Raw genomic sequence first — 15,961 nt, forward strand, 5'->3', positions numbered from 1 at the left:
CTCTGCACTTTACTAATAATGGAGGATGCCCAGGTGTTGTTCCATAGAGGGACCTTGTCCTCCACCCAGCCTCAAACATGGCATTTACAGTGGCCGCAAATGGCAGGCACTGGGCCCTGATGACCGACTGAGGACTGAATGGGAGGGAGTATTGAGGATATAGACTGTTTTCCCTCCAGCTTCGGAGAAATCTCTCTGTTTTTGTGTGTGTTCTTTATACCTGTCTTGATTCTCAAAGTTAATCTGTACTCTACCTCTGGGGATTTTTAGTTCCTGTATCGGGAGCTGGGTGGAAGATATTCTCAACATGTGGACATATATGCATGCCCAAGTCTTCCCATTTATGGAGTTATTTCTTAGCTACTGTGGTGTATTTGGTGGGGAGAAAGGAGCAATTTAAAAAACATATGTTTCTTCCAATTGCGGATTTTAGAGAATAATATATTCATGAGGGTGAGTGTAGAGAGAGCCATGCTTTGCTCTGTTCAACACGCGTGTGCCTCAGGAATTGACTGGAAGGACATGAACAGTGAATCTCTATGTCAGTCTGTTTGCTCTATGCAGAAATGCCCTACGTGTCTGGGGATTAAATGAAAAAGTGAATTGCCAAAGTTGCACATTTAGTGACAATGTGTGTGAATTCAAATGTGACATCAGATTGTACTTTCCGTAATCCAGGTACATGTGTGTTTAAAATAAACCCCATGATGACACCTTTCATGAAACAAAACAGTCATGGACGTTGAAGCCAGAGGAAATCTTTTATATGTACCAACTGGAATATATGTTATGAAGCAAATAGTCCCTCCTTATTTTAATGCAAAAATAAAAGGAACTGGAAAATATGTATTGACAATTTGTCATAGGCACTGATTATATTTAGGTATCTCCTGGGTTTGTCTGTAGACGTCTTCCCGTGTTGTTTTACATACAGACGCACAGAGTTCTAGAGCTGGGTGGGACCAGGAGTGGCATCTGGTCCATCCCAGGCCCGGTCCACGTTTCTCTGGGTGTTACAGAATAAACCAGAATTTGCAGCCTGTGGCTGTGCTGTACGGGGATCATTGGCAGTGACCTAAGCTGCAAGGTGCACTTCTGAGATCAGGTTGGGTAGTGGCTGTTCAGAAGTCACACACCTTTCCACCTGTTATCAGACTTGGGTGTTATCAGAAAGCCCTGGGTAAAAAGCTTTCCAACCCCTCTCCACATATGCCCACACCTCCCCGGACATGCAGTGGCTTCCAACTAATGGATCAGCGCGTGAAGAGGGTAGAGGCAGTGTCTGAGAACTGGTGTTTAAGAGGCATAAAAAGGATTTGTATAGTGTTGATAGTCAAGGAGTATTAAATTCCAGAGTGGATTGCCCTGGCTGGTATAGCTTAGTGGATTGAATGCAGGCCTGCAAACCAGAGGATCGAGGTTTGATTCCCAGTCAGGGCACATGCCTGGGTTGTGGGCCAGTTCCCGGCAGGGGACACATGAAAGGCAACCATACGTTGATATTTCTCTCCCTCTCTCCTTCCCTTCCCCTCTAAAGATAAAGAAATAAAAATAAAAATTCCAGAGTGGTGGTGTGTTGATGTGAGTGTAGCACTGTGTGTGTGGGACTACACGCAGCATCACGACCCGGCATCCTCCACATTTAGATGTCCTGCAAAAATGGGGTGATCCAAAGAGCAAGTGCATTTTTTAAAAAGTATTATGTGGCCAGATCTTTTTTAAAATATGTTTACATGTACTTTTGTTTATTAAAGAACTGATTTTTGTGAACGCATCTTCTGTGGAAATACGAGATAAGCGGAGTTGTGGGAGGAGTCACATCTGATGTATTGTGCCCTCCTCTGTCCAGACTGGTTTGAAAAGAGAGGGTTCAAATTCATTGTCAAGGGCGGTGACTGCACAGAGCATGGGTAGCCCACCGACTAATGGTGCTCACCCCTAGAATCTTCCTAGGTATCACGCACCTTGCTTTAGGAACGCCCTTTTGGAGATTTGCACAAACATCGGGCCATTTTTATAAATGTCACTAGTCATTACTCAGTATTATGACAAATGTTCTGGACATTGGAGTTTGAGAGTTTTAGGATTCCGAACACGTGAGACTATATTTAGACTCGTCACTTTTCAGAATTAAAAGGCATCTATTCCGATCCCTTAGTCAAGCACAGAAGCCAGGGTGCAGCAGCCCTGCAAAACGGTGCTCAAAACGTGGTCGTGCACCTCAGTGCCTGGAGCTTAGTCCCCCCCCCCCCCCAGGGCGGTTGCCCATTCTGTCTGCAGTTGGTTCTGACTCTCGGGAATTTTTTCCTCTGGTGGAGCCGTCATTTGTCCGCCCTCCTCTTGCCCCCTTTGGTTCCTGTCCTGCCCCCGGGAGCCACTCAGAACAAACCTAAATTCTGATTCTCCTTTACGTGTTCGAAAATGCTGTCATGCCCTGGCTGGTGTGGCTCAGTGAATTGAGCACCCAGCCGACAAACCAAAAGGCTGCCCCTTCAATTCACAGTCAGGGCACATGCCTGGGTTGCAAGCCAGGTCTGTAGTTGGGGAGCATGGGAGAGGCAACCGGTCGATGTGTCTCTTGCACGTTGATGTTTCCTTCCCTCTCTTTCTCTCTCCCTTCCCGTCTCTCTAAAAAAATAAATAAATAAAATATTTCAAAACAGAAAGAAAATGACTACCATTTCCTAACTTTCCCAGATCCTCAGTTTACATCCCCTTAATGCCCACAGCCCCAGTCTCTTTAGCTGGTCCCAAGATGATGAGATGGCTTTGAGACACCCTCCACCACCCCTGTCCTTCCCCTCTGAACACGCCACACTTTGTCCCTGGTCTTCTTGAAGTGCCCAGAGCCGCCTTGCATACTCTGGGAGGGGCTGTTGCCCCTACAGAGCAGGACGTGACATGACAGATCATTTGACTCACTCTGTTGGCATCATGGCCCTTCAGCTGCAGGTTCTAAAGCAAAGCCACTGCTCAGCCTCATTCCCTTCACCCAGCGCAGCCAATGTTCAGAATCATTTCAGGTGAAACGTACAGTCTCTTCCCCATGATGGTGCACAGGCTGCTTCACCCGCGCACGTGCAGAACCTACAAAATTCTTTATTTCTTAATCTCAAAAGGTGGAAATAAGGATGAGCTATGCGCCTTTCTGCCCTTTGTAGATTTGATGTGTCTGTTAAATTCCTTGCTGTTAGATTGTCCCTCATAAGTGTTGGGGGCGGGATCTCATGGGGTCACCGAGGAGCCTCAGAGGAAGGTGGGAAGGGAACGAGGTCAGGCGATTTGGTAGCTAGGGCTGTGGCGTTCTCTCCCTTTCAAACACAGCGGCTCCTCCACGCTTGTGTTAACTGTGGCATTTCAGTTTCAGGTTTCATTTGAATAAAGGGTTTAACAGTTTTGAAAGTAGGAAAAACTCTATTGTTGGCATTTTTAGAGCTCACGATCATGGCACCCCATAGCTTTACTTTTCTCCTCACCTCATTTTTGAGAAGCACACCTTTATTATTTTTCATCATTTCACTGATTAAAACGCCTTAAGGTCCTCGCTGGACCTTAAGTCAGAGGCCTGCAAACACACCGTTCCAGGCCCACTGGCCCATGGGAACCCTGGGTCATTCAACAAGTAACACGTTCTAGCAGTTGTCCAGTTTCTGTCTTGTCCACAGGAATATAAGGGACTCTAGGGCGATCCAGAGGTGCCGTGTCTCTGGCATTTGCCTAATCTGCATAGAGACCTTGAACAAAATGAAAATGAGATTCATATGCACGGGTGCTGTGTGAAGGACTCCTGCTGGCTCGGGTGGTCTCTGCTCTCTGACTATCCAGCTCACGTCTAGGTAGTTTATGGAATTCCCTCTGGAGCTTTGAACATCGGAACTTTGAATGCCTGCCTCCAGCACCTTTCCTGGTGTACAAGACCCTTGAGTCAAATTCATCGGTAGGGGAACAGAGACCCTTGGCCAAAAGCACAGAGAGCATTTCTGTCTCCTGGTGATTTTTTATTTTCCACTCTTCACGTCTCTCTTAGCAATATTATTTCTATCACTTTTCAGACTGAAAACTGTCCTTGACCAAGAAACGGAAGTAAAATTACATATGAGAAATAGGCTTTGGCTTCTGTTATCCATCAACATCACATATTTGCTTACTTATTTTTATTAACACCAGGGGGTCCTGGGAAAACAATTATTCAAAGACATTTTTGATTACTGAGTTTTGAAGTTAGAGATTACCCTCTGGGGTGAGGAGAAGAATCTACTTGGAGTTAATTTCCTCATTTTCATTGTTAGTGACATTATAATAGTCAATTTTCTTTTGCCAGACTGCAGAGAAAGTGTGACCGTATATGTTTATGCATAATCATATGCCCGAAGGGACAAGACCACACGCGTACGCATGTTTGTTCAGAGAGCCAAGCATGCGCACTGCTTCTCTTCCACATTCCGGAAGTGCTGCCAGCTGCTGAGTGTTCCTTGTGGTGGGATGATCTGGCTTCTGGGTGACAGTCATGCTCTGGCTGTCTAGTACCCTCCTACTGCACTTCACACATCAGCGACACACGAGGATGCATGCTGTTCCCGGCCCCATGGAATGTCGAGGATGGATACCCTTCATTGTCCAAATGGGAAAACTGAGGCCCAAAGATGGAGTGTCGTCTGGTTAGGAATCAGACCCACTGTCCCTCTCCCTCCTTCTGATACCTCCCATCTTACTGTCTAATGACAGCAGGGTGTCATTTTGTACTTAATGTGCGGACCCTCGGCCTGTCCCTCTTCCCCCTGATCACAGCGAGTCCAGGGAAGTGAGCTGGGAGAAACCTGAGTCAAAGGATCGAACAGGGATTGGATTTTCCATTCTTATGGGACATGGTGTCTTGTTTTATAAGCTTCTCTTCCCCCTTCTTATGCCACGTGCTCATGTGTCCTCTTCCCCGCTCTCCCTGTAGCCCTTAGAGCTGCTCTCTTTTTGCTCAGGCTGAAAGTAACAGGGAAGACGGCAGTAAGAGAGCCAGGGGGTTACGTTTGAACCAGAACCTGGCATTCTCTGCTCCTCGGGCCCATCTTTTTGGGTGCTGCAGCACGCCAGGCCGCAGTAGCTTCTCATCCCTCCCTCAGCCCAGTGTTTGGGCAGGTGTCTTCCCCAGGTGCTTCCCACTGTAGCCCCAAACCCAGCTGTTTTCAGAAGCCTGAGGCCGGGATTATCATGCCCCATTACAGTGTTTCTGCTTCTTCAAAGTGGTCCTTACAGAGTGCTTTTGAGGGAGTAGGAACCTAGTAAACCAAACAGCAAGGCCCAAAGTCAAAGCACCGATTCAGTCATTCATTCACAGCCCATTGCGGAACCCAGCTACTTCGGTTCTTATTTTTCATGAGCAAAATGAACGTGTCACTCCCCTGTCTTAAGGGGTTATGCGAAGGAAGAGCAAAAATGCTCTGTGTACTCCAGTCGTGTCGTCATCAGTATGTCACATTTGGAAATCAACCATTAAATTGTCATTTAATAAGAACAGACTGCACTCAGGCACCTGACTGCTGAAACTTCCTCGGCACTGTACCCTTTCTTTTTCCTCTGCCTCCAGATCCTTCCTCCAGAAAATTTCAGAGAGCTTTTCTTCAAACCCTTTTATGTCCATGGGGCTCTCCAGAAAGCCTGCTCCCCTGAGCAGCACCCGTCTTCATTTGTTCTCAATGGGAGGAGCACAGGACCCTCTTCACTACACAGATTTTAGTGGCCCTGTGTTGTGGGGCAGCTTGACAGAAGAATAAGGTGGATTAGAGAGGGTTCTTTGTGGTTAGAGATGACCGCATGGGCTAAGCGAGCGCTCTTTGGGGCACGCTCCTTGGCAGTAGTAGAAGCAGAAGTTTTTACAGTTGTGTGCATGCATCAAAGACAAAATGCTCAATTTAAAATGTAAGTCTCGTTTTCCCCTGGGTTCATACTTACCTTAGTTAACAATGTCTCAGAAATACAGTTGTCCGAGAACTGGAGCAAAATACAAAGACTCATTCATAAACAACACATTTAAGATGGACGCTCGTGACTCCTGTGTCGTTTTCTGAATGTCTAGTAACATCCTCCATGTACATCCATGAAGTCGAAAGATTGCCTTTTGCGTTAAGCCAGATCTCCTTGGTGTTCACCTAAGGCCCCCTTACTAGTGAAGGGAGTGAGTGCAGACAAGGAATGCGGGATCAAACTCTGGGGAAACCTGCTAAAACTCTGTGGTTCCTTTGAAGCCTTATGTTTTAGCGGGGGTCAGGGGAAAGAATACAGATGTTGCTGTACTTTATGGCATAAAATGTCTAGGTTTATTGCCTTATAAAAATGTCTTTAAATGATCTACCCTTACGTTCTAGAAATATTGGAAAGGCAGTGTACCACAGGTACATAGAAATAGTGATATGGAACCCTAATGAAACCGTGTAACGGGGGTTCAGGGTCAGAGCCATGTCACATTGAACAGACCACAGTTTAAAATCACAGGTATAGGTAAGAAGTGAGTAAGTGAGTAAATAAATAAATAAATAAATAAACTCTGTTCTTTACCTGTCCTTTTTTTTTTTCTTGGAAGGATGTTAAAAGGAATCCAATGCATATCTCCACCCAGACACATTTCTTATATTTTCATTTCTTCCCTCCACTTATCACTGACTCCAGAGCGTCATCTCACCCCACATAATGCTCCTTCTCTCTCCGTGGCCTGCACGGCGTTTACTGTCTCTTCCACTCAACTCCTTCTTTCTCAACTCTTTATTGTATGGATCCATTTAACCCTTCCCACCGAGAACACCTCAGCATCCCTCCTTTCTGTCTAGTCCCTGATTATCGGAACAGGCAAAGACAGCAGGAGGTTGAGGGTCAGGGTGGGGAAGGGGAAAATGGACCAACACAACCCCAGCATCCTCACCGGGGGGCAGAGTGAGAGGGCTGTCTCTGAAGATTCCCATGTCAATAATATGCATCCTGTCATGTGAATATAAAAATAGAAATACTTTATTCCATACTCTGTGTTGGTTGCAGGTAAAGGTGTCCTTTTGTTCACATATTGCTGCATGTTTAGAAGATAACTAACTATTGTACCTACAACTAATAATCATTATTGCCTTTCTTATTTATAAATCTGTCCCCTGAGTATGTTAGTAGTGATAGGACATAATATTTAACCCCCCAAATGTACTTTTTAATGAAGTGTAATATTTAAAGAACTAACTTCTTGTGGCCTATGCAAAATTTTAAATGCCTATTCTATTTTTCTGATGATACGTTTTGTGGAAAATCAGGAAAAAACATGGATATATTTCTCTTCATGTCACGGTCATTGTGTGAGCCCCATGTACCTCCATGACAAATATTGGCTGGCCTCTCACTGTATCTCTTAAGCAAACGCAAGATCTTTGTGCTCAACAGTGAAACTTTCAAAATGGACACGATGAAAATGAAGTGTTGGATTTAGCTTCAGAGTCTTTTAGTTAAGTGTCAACTGTGTACAGGTTACATTTTATTACACAAGCAGATGGAACAATATCATTGCTGTTTTTCCCAACCAGTTCAAACCTTAATTACTGTGTGTACCTTTTCATGGGTGTCATATTACACAAAGTATCTGTGATTAGCTTAAGACAACCCAATCAGACTTTTCAATCAGTAGTTTGTTTCACAGGTATGTATATCAGGTACCCTCTGTACAAAAGGCACTAAGGTAGGTGCTGGCGGGGAGGGGGGACCACAGAAAGATGGCAGGCAAAAAAACTAGCCTTCAAAGATCTTAAAAATCTATACAGAGGCGCCTCAGGCGACCTTTGGCCCTCTGGCCGTGAGAAGAGATAAGCGGCAGGTGAAACCGGAAAGAAGGCTGTGATGCGGGATTCGGAGGGCAGAGGAGGGCCTGGCCTAGGACAGCGGGGATGCAGCCAGTGGAAGGAGAGGCACAGGGGTAGGTCGGAAACAGTTAGTGACTCTCAAGAATTGTTTGGCTATTGAATAATCAGGAAGAAAAGGACAAAACAAATTGGGTGCAGTTCTGAGCCTTCTTGCTTGAGAGGCTGGGTGGCACTGGTATCATTTATCACCAGGACTGGGGAAGTCCTGGAGAGAAGCAGGTGGTTTTAGTTCGGAAGCTGCAGAGGTTGAGGTATCCATGAGTCATACAGAGAAAGGTGCCCGGGGAGAACGGGCTCCATGGGTCTAACCCCCAGTTTCCTCACACTCAAAATAGAAGCCTCTGATGTAACAGATTTGAAAGGATGGGGTGTCACGGAGACTGTAGGACAGGAATGAGCTGGTCCTTCGGAAGCCCAGACTGGTCCCAGTGGATTGGGGATGAGCTGCAGAACATGAGACCAGAGCAGGAAGTCTGAATGGGAAGCTCTCGCAATGATCCAGGGAAGAGGAAACAGTGTCTCCGGCGGAGCACTGGCGGTGGGACAGAGAGAAGGGGACAGGTGAGAAAGGTGGTACGGGGCTGAACCACGAGGGCTGGGTGCCGGGCACACGGAAGAAGAGGTGGCTCCTGTGATCCCTGTCATCAGGTTTCAGTGTCAGGGGGATGACGTGCCCTCTATCTTGTTCTCTTTCTAGTTCCTGTTGGAGAAACCTAGCTAAGTGACCAAAGGACTCACAGAGCATAAATCAACGATTTATTCATCAACACAGAGCATTAATTAACAATTTCCCTGTCTGACTACATTTGCAGCTTTTCAATTTTGCAAATAATCCTGTTTTATAGTACATATCCCACCTGCAAAAAGCTTCACATGTTCTCCGTTGACAGTAAAGGGAGATGGTGAAGAAGTAGTGGAATGGTTGTTGAAAGGGTTAAAAAAGATACCATTTTGAAACTAGGATACATCTTAACCAAGGGCTTTACAACAGTCTATAAGCTGAGGGTAAGCTGTCCATCAAGGTAAACTTGCATGTTGCCAGCCTCCCTGCGATTCCTTAACTGGATCTAAACAATTGCTTGTGGCCATGTGGCCGCAGATCTTCCTTGGAGGTGTGAGTGTCCGTGAGCTGTGGGAACCCTGTACATCTGTCTTCCAGTGCATTAAGCTGCTGTGTTAAAACCCATATGTAACCACCTCTGTCCACAATGTGCACTTACTTTAACACTCAAGATGCTTGGCAGTTAGACTAAAAAGGGCACAAAACCTCTTTTTTTTTTTTTGGTCTGTTTGGCAATTAACCATTCACTGGCTTTTTTTGTTGTAACATGCACTTCCTTTCTCTTGTTTTCATTCAAGCTGTGTACGCCATGGAAATTAATGTGGAGAAAGACAAACAAACAGGAGAGACCAAGATTCTCTCTGCATCCACCATTGGCCCAGAGGGGGTCCATCAGAGAGGAGTCAGAGTCTATGATGATGGTACCAAAGTAGTGTATGAGGTGCGCTCAGGAGGCACCGTAGTAGAGAACGGAGTGCACAGATTAAGCTCCAAGGACGTAGAAGAGCTTATTCAGAAGGCTGGACAATCAAGCTTAAGAGGAGGGCACGGGTCAGAAAGGACTGTGATTGCAGATGGGAGCCTCAGCCCCCCTAAGGAACACGTGCTCTGCAAAGAGGCCAAGTTAGAAATGGTCCATAAGTCTAGGAAAGATCACTCTTCCGGGAACCCAGGGCAGCAGGCCCGAGCCCCCAGCACTGAAGGGCCGGAGGCAAACCTGGATCAGCCCGTCACCATGATTTTCATGGGCTACCAGAATATCGAGGATGAAGAGGAGACTAAAAAGGTGCTAGGCTATGATGAGACCATCAAGGCTGAATTGGTCCTCATTGACGAAGACGATGAGAAGTCACTGAGGGAGAAGACAGTGACGGATGTGTCCACTATTGACGGGAATGCGGCCGAGCTTGTGTCTGGGAGGCCTGTCTCAGACACCACAGAGCCCTCGTCCCCGGAAGGGAAGGAAGAGAGCCTGGCCGCAGAGCCGGCCCCAGGTACCCAAAAGAAAAAGCGCTGTCGGTGCTGTGTTGTCATGTGACCACTTCTTTCTTCCCTTTGCTTCTGGGCAGCCTCTGTGCTCTCCACTTGCCTAGACCTCACTGTACCACTAACTGCAATACTGTGAACTGGAAGCCAGCACCTGCCTGCCTTGCAGTCGGATTGCTTTGATCTCTCTTATTTCCCCCCCTCCTTTCATTTTTCTCCAGTTTCCTCACCTCAGAGACAACGTGCATGTGCGTGCTCCATTCTTTCCAAGAACTCGCTTTTCCTCTAAACCTTTCCTTGTGTCTTCAAGAGTGAATCGATTCCTTACTGCTCCATGGGAATGGACTCTTCACATCAGCGAGTTATATAGTAGCCTTAATTCACTTGACTGGACTTGAACCCAGTGGCCCCGGGGTTTCGTTTGGTAGTGTGTTCCCATACCGTATTCACGCATCGCCACGTTGCTGGCGTCTCACTCGCCTCCCTTGCTGTGGATCTTTGCTTTCATCTCTGGTGTGGCAAGCTGCTGTTGGCTCTAGCCGGTTGCTAGTGTAGCCGAAAGCAGACCTTACTTAGTCTGCCCAATCTAGGGTAATGCTTTTTTGCTGCCTTACACAAGCTTCCAGATTACAGTATATGCATCTATGGCTTCCCTCCTGTTAAACCTGAAACGAAGCTGATGTAAGAGGGAAGAGCCCAGTGCTTGTCACAGCTGAAACGTAGGGACTGATGTCCGCCACCTGCCCATCAGCAGCTGTCCCTCATTCGTGGCTTAACTGATGGACCCTTTATAGAAGAAGCACCGTTTTTTAATTTTCTAAGGACGTGAAACAAACATTGTTTTAAGCATCAGTAGTGGTCTCCAGACGTAGGCAAATCCACGAACCTTGCTTCTATTCTCGCAAAACAATGTACATTTTTATATGGTTTTCTTTTTCATGGAGATTTTCTGATCATGTTCATCTATTTCCAATGAAGGGGATCCTTGTGAGGTGCATCTCTGCAGTGGCCGTATTTCTAGGACAGACTCTCTGACCCACAGTGGGGGCTGTGAGACCCCCACTCTATTGCAGACGGTGCTGTAACTGAATTACCTGTCATCTCGCCTGCCTAGTTGATTACAGAGCCTTACTTCTGGACTCTTTTCTTTCTGTCCCCGTTCGAGAAAGAGAATGTTTCCCGTAATGTCAGCATGTAGGTTTATCCACCCTCCAAGCGAGTTTTACACTGTTTTAAAAAATGTAAAAAATTAAGAAAGACCTGTCTTCCCAACGTTCAGTGCTTAAATTCATTCCACAGATACTGATTGATTGAGTGGCACATAGCTGAGCACATAGCTGAAACATAGCTAAAGCATGTTTCTCAAACTTCTGGAGATTCTAGAACATCAAAGGATAGTTTTTATCTAGAACATGATGAACAATTCTTTCGATAAATTCTTAGCACTCCCCAAAAGCAAATAGCCACCTTCAATAAATTCTTAGCACTCCCCAAAAGCAAATGTATAGTAAAACCAAAGGGAAGCAATTTAATAACATAATAATATAGTGATAAAATGAAGATGTGATATTTTAACTGATTTTAGTAACAGATATCTTTCTTACCTCTAAGTTATTTGCCCAGTACTAACGGCATTGCTGCAAATCATTCACAAGATTCTCTATGTTCCATAAAACATAGTTTCAAAAAACATGCAATAAGATATACTACATCAAGTCTAACTTCTATGAAAAGTAGATGAGAAAAAAATATGGTAGTCTTGAGAGAACTTGACTACAGAACCAACTCAATTTGACCTAAATAGCTTTCTCAGTGCTAATTCTATTAGTATTTTTAATTTCTTGGCTTGAAATTATATGTGTTCTAATCAAAAAGAAAAATATTTTTATTATTTAAGGTTAACTTTTCTCTAATTACATTTTAATGAGCACAAAGTGAGTTGTTTTGTCTCCGATATGTAAACAAAACAAGTTTAAAAGGGGAAAAATAAAGGAGCCAAGTTCTGCTTTCTAAGATGATTTCATCCCTGGCTTGGTTTTGAATAGTTGAGGGAATTTCTCTAAATCTCAGGTTCACTAAAGCAGCTGCAATTGAATAATCCTGTTCTGTCATCTAGAAATAATACCTGGTTTTGCTGCCTATGAATCTCACTACTTCTCAATTACACGCTCCTCCATAAATCATCACAGAAGCATCATTTAAATGTTAAATAAAATGACATACCAGATAAACTGATTTACATTGAAAAAGAAGAGAGTTTCAATGTTTTGGACAATCTATTATGTTACTAATTTATTTAAGAAAGAAAACTCTAAAAGTTTACCATAGATTATCTTTTTTTTTTAAATTCCCTTGAGGATTGAAACTTTCCAACGTGAGTTTTTAAAAGCACAGTTAATGAGTGTAAGGTTGGAACTGGCACCCTCGGGCTCGCTGGCTGACAAACAAAATCAGAATCTTCTAGGACAGATAATTATTCCCTGAAATGACCTGCCCTTCCTTCTGTAAGTGAACTAGTTTCTCACAAAGAAAATTATCTGCTCTTCTCACTACAACACTACACAGAAGATGTAAAAGACCAGCGATAATCTGCCCTCTCATCCACCAATAATTATCATAGGGATTAGCCATTTATATCAATTAGAGTGCTCTCTATACATTTACTGTTAAAGCTTTTCATGTAATGGTTTTTAAAGCAAGATGTGATATCTTTATTTAAATGATTTCTGGCCATGGCAAATGCAGGTGTGTTTAAATATGGCCTGTATTTGCGTATTTTGTATCATTTTCCTATTCTAATGGGGCATTCAGGCTCAGCCGGTATTTTCTGGGGATGAGACCTACAACCCCACCCACAGGCACGAGTAACTGCCCTTCACGGTGAAAACACTGACTTGTGGTCGGGAACAGGCTGCCTCCCTGCTGTCATTGGCTCGCTCTGTACTTACATAACCAGGCTGATTGCAGAATCAGTTACTACCATTATCTTTTCCGAGCTAAGAGTTACTTGGGCTTTCTTTGAAAATCATAACACTAGTTCCCTTTTAAATGGAGAGAGGAGAAAGAGGGAGAGAAGGAATATTTCATTTGCTTCTGAATCCATTTTCAGTGGCGTTGAATTAAAGATCCTTGAATGGTAAAATGATGCAGTTGAGTATTACATATCCTGGAAAATCATGCTGACTTGTATATCCTTGACTTTTTTTTTCTTGGATTGATGTGTAATTGATGAAAAACTACAGGGAATTATTTTAGCTGTACCTCCTTTACCCATCAGTATATGAATTCCTTATATAAGCAAAAATTAGCTGGCTCTCACAGTGATTTGATAATGTCCAGGGATGTCACTTAATATTAGGAGGATAGAGGACAAGGGGCTAGGAACTGGCTAAACCCAAAACGTCATGGCTAAACCCAAAACGTCATTTCAGTCAGTCTTCTGAGCACCTACGATTATTCAAAGACTTTCGGGAAACTCAAACAAATTCTAGTGTTTATTTGATTTGACTTCTCTCTGGAATGTTGACAGACATGTATTGCTTCAAATTCCTACCTAGTAGCATCTTACTCCTGGTGACACATGTGTTTTTCCTATATGCAAGTATAATATTTTACTTTGGGTAGGGTCAAATTTTTATGAAAGGGGGAAACTATGTGTCTAGAGATATGATACCTCTTGAGCAAAGCTCTGGAGCAAAACCACGTTGGGGCCAAGTGTGAAAACAGCTTGTTTCTCTTCCCTTCTGCAGAATTCCATTTCAAAGGGCCACAGAGCACCCTTGGCAATGACCAGTTATTTAATTCCAGCAAACAAACAGGCGGCGAAAGAGGAGGAGGGGATATGGTGATAGAAGCAAAAATTGAACCGCTAAGCTGGTACTTTCTTTTCAAAAAGCGTTAACCCTGTCCATTCAAAACACAGATAACAGAAGGAGACTTAACTGGGGGTGGTGAGCACACAACACAATAGGCAGATGATGTGTTGCAGAATTGTATGCCTGAAACCTGCACTTTTATTAGCCAGTGTCACCCCAACAAATTCTATTTAAAAATAAAGAAGTAATGAAACACAGATGAACGTAGACAAAATATGCACAGAGGACTTTCTCTTTGTTTGTACTGGAGTCTAGAAGCTCAGCTGTCCCTGTCACTAGATGCCCTGTGGAGTGTAACTCACCAAAGGCCCCATTCCTCGTGGGAAAATATTCTCATCTCCCTTAATGTTACTTCGTTGACAACAAATTCCAAGGCAAGCAGTTTTACGTTGTTTTTGCAATATGCAACTTGTTACTGAAACCACAAATTCTCAGCATAGCTAAGACATGCGTGTCAGAAACTTTGTAGGTGGGCCATCTTTTAGAAGCTCCTCAATTTACTGAGCAAGGTATGTAGAACTCCACTGATTAGGAGAGAACCGGAAGGACCTTTTGTGCTATTGAGTAATACCACCAGCAGGTACAGGGCGGGTATGGGGTGTGTCCCAGAACAGCTCAAAGTCATGAACAAGATGGGGGGTCTTCGATTCCTGCTACCATTTCACCTTCATTGTGTAGCCCCCTTCTGGTCTTAGCAGGAAAATTTTCCTGCATTTCCTAGGGAAAAAGAAACATTCATCTTTTCCGAGGAGCACACTGCAGTTATGTGTCTGTATTTTCATAGTTTCAGCAAACTCCATAATAACATTCCCAGTCTAACAAAACCCAAAACACTTATGATCTGAGTGTAGAAAAGGATAGAGTAAAGACTACATCCAGAGAGTTTCAAAGAGCAATTTCACTAGCGAATCCTTAGATCAGCCTTGCCCCTGACCCTTCATTTTTATAAGACGTACATAGGCCCCTGCCTTCCGCTCCACTCTAGTCCAACATAGGAAGGCCAGAACTGTAGTGCGAGAAAAAAAAAAAAAAGAACAACACAAAACCAAAAAACCAACCAACAACAACCCTGCTTTCAATGTGAAAATACAATATGTCATTTTGGGGGACCACAGACTTTCTGCATCTAAGATCTGGACAGCCTTAACTTTTGTAAAATACAGTTTTTCAATGCTCTCTTTTACAAAGCGGGAAACCAACATGTTTCCTGAAACTAATGACTTTTTTATATTTTGTGACTATTTTCTAAGTTTCTACAGGTTGAGGTGTGAATGGTCATCTTCCCCCCATAATGCCTCTTACTCATCCCCTGGGGCTCTTTTTTGCAAGTCACTGCATTTTTATCACAAGAAAAGTGTATCTCATGACCCATGAAATTCTCCCTAGACTTCAGGCAGTCCTTCTAGAGTGAGAGAGCAGAAATACAGAAAAAAGAGAATTACAGGGTGGCTTTCTTTTTATTTTCCTATGGTTAATGTACTGTATGGTATATATGTTTACAGAATGTTATCTGCCTTGTGATGTTAACAAAATGAATGACAAAAAAAAGAGTTCTGATGTGCCATTCGAAAAGTTTGCCTTAGCATCGCTGTTTATGTTCTCCTTTTCTGTCCTTTTTGAAAAATGCAGGTTGTATTCCAAAGCTGTATTAACACAACATTCTCTCCCCCAACCCCTGCCCAGCCCTCTTCAGAGCTGTGAATTTCACCTGGGGAGCCTTGAGGCAGAACCTCGCAGGTCTGGCCTGGGGGAATAAAGTGGGCGTGGCTTGGGCATTGCCTTGGCAGGGCTAGCAACCAAACACATTCTGTATTCTCATCTTGGCCTGCCGTATCACACTCTGACATTCCTGGGGCGGTCCACGTGACCTGCAGCCCTTCCCTCTGTGAAGGAAGTGAACGTGTGGACCCCCGTCTCTGGGTCTGGGAGCATATTTCTAAGCATAATTGGCATAGTTTGAAAGAGCAAGATTCTTAGATGGACTCAAATGATGTGATTGAGTCATTACAGATGGGTGTGCCCATTCATTATAGTCTAAGCCTCGTAGCAGGATATGGGTAGGAGTGAGGAGCAGTGATAGAAATGGAATAGTTTACATTTATGTATTTTTTTAAGGAAAAATATTTTTATAATGAAATCTATATGCATTCTGAAGCTTG

At 44.0% G+C, this 15,961-nt stretch overlaps 1 protein-coding gene across 5 annotated transcripts in view; it reads left to right on the forward strand.

Moving 5' to 3' along the window:
- Window positions 1-15,961, forward strand: part of PALM2AKAP2 (PALM2 and AKAP2 fusion) — a 307,652-nt gene that overhangs the window by 125,256 nt on the left and 166,435 nt on the right. For 3 of the 5 annotated variants that reach the window (XM_037036072.1, XM_037036074.1, XM_037036073.1), the window contains one exon: window positions 9,240-9,935. The exons of the other annotated variants lie outside the window; for them this stretch is intronic. In XM_037036072.1, coding sequence (XP_036891967.1) covers window positions 9,240-9,935 — 696 coding nt within the window. The remainder of the gene's footprint in view (window positions 1-9,239; window positions 9,936-15,961) is intronic. 5 annotated transcript variants of the gene reach the window in all.

The sequence above is a fragment of the Sturnira hondurensis genome, unplaced genomic scaffold (assembly GCF_014824575.4).
Source record: "Sturnira hondurensis isolate 20B ecotype Veracruz unplaced genomic scaffold, ASM1482457v3 Scaffold0022566, whole genome shotgun sequence".
NCBI classification, from domain to species: Eukaryota; Metazoa; Chordata; class Mammalia; order Chiroptera; family Phyllostomidae; genus Sturnira; species Sturnira hondurensis.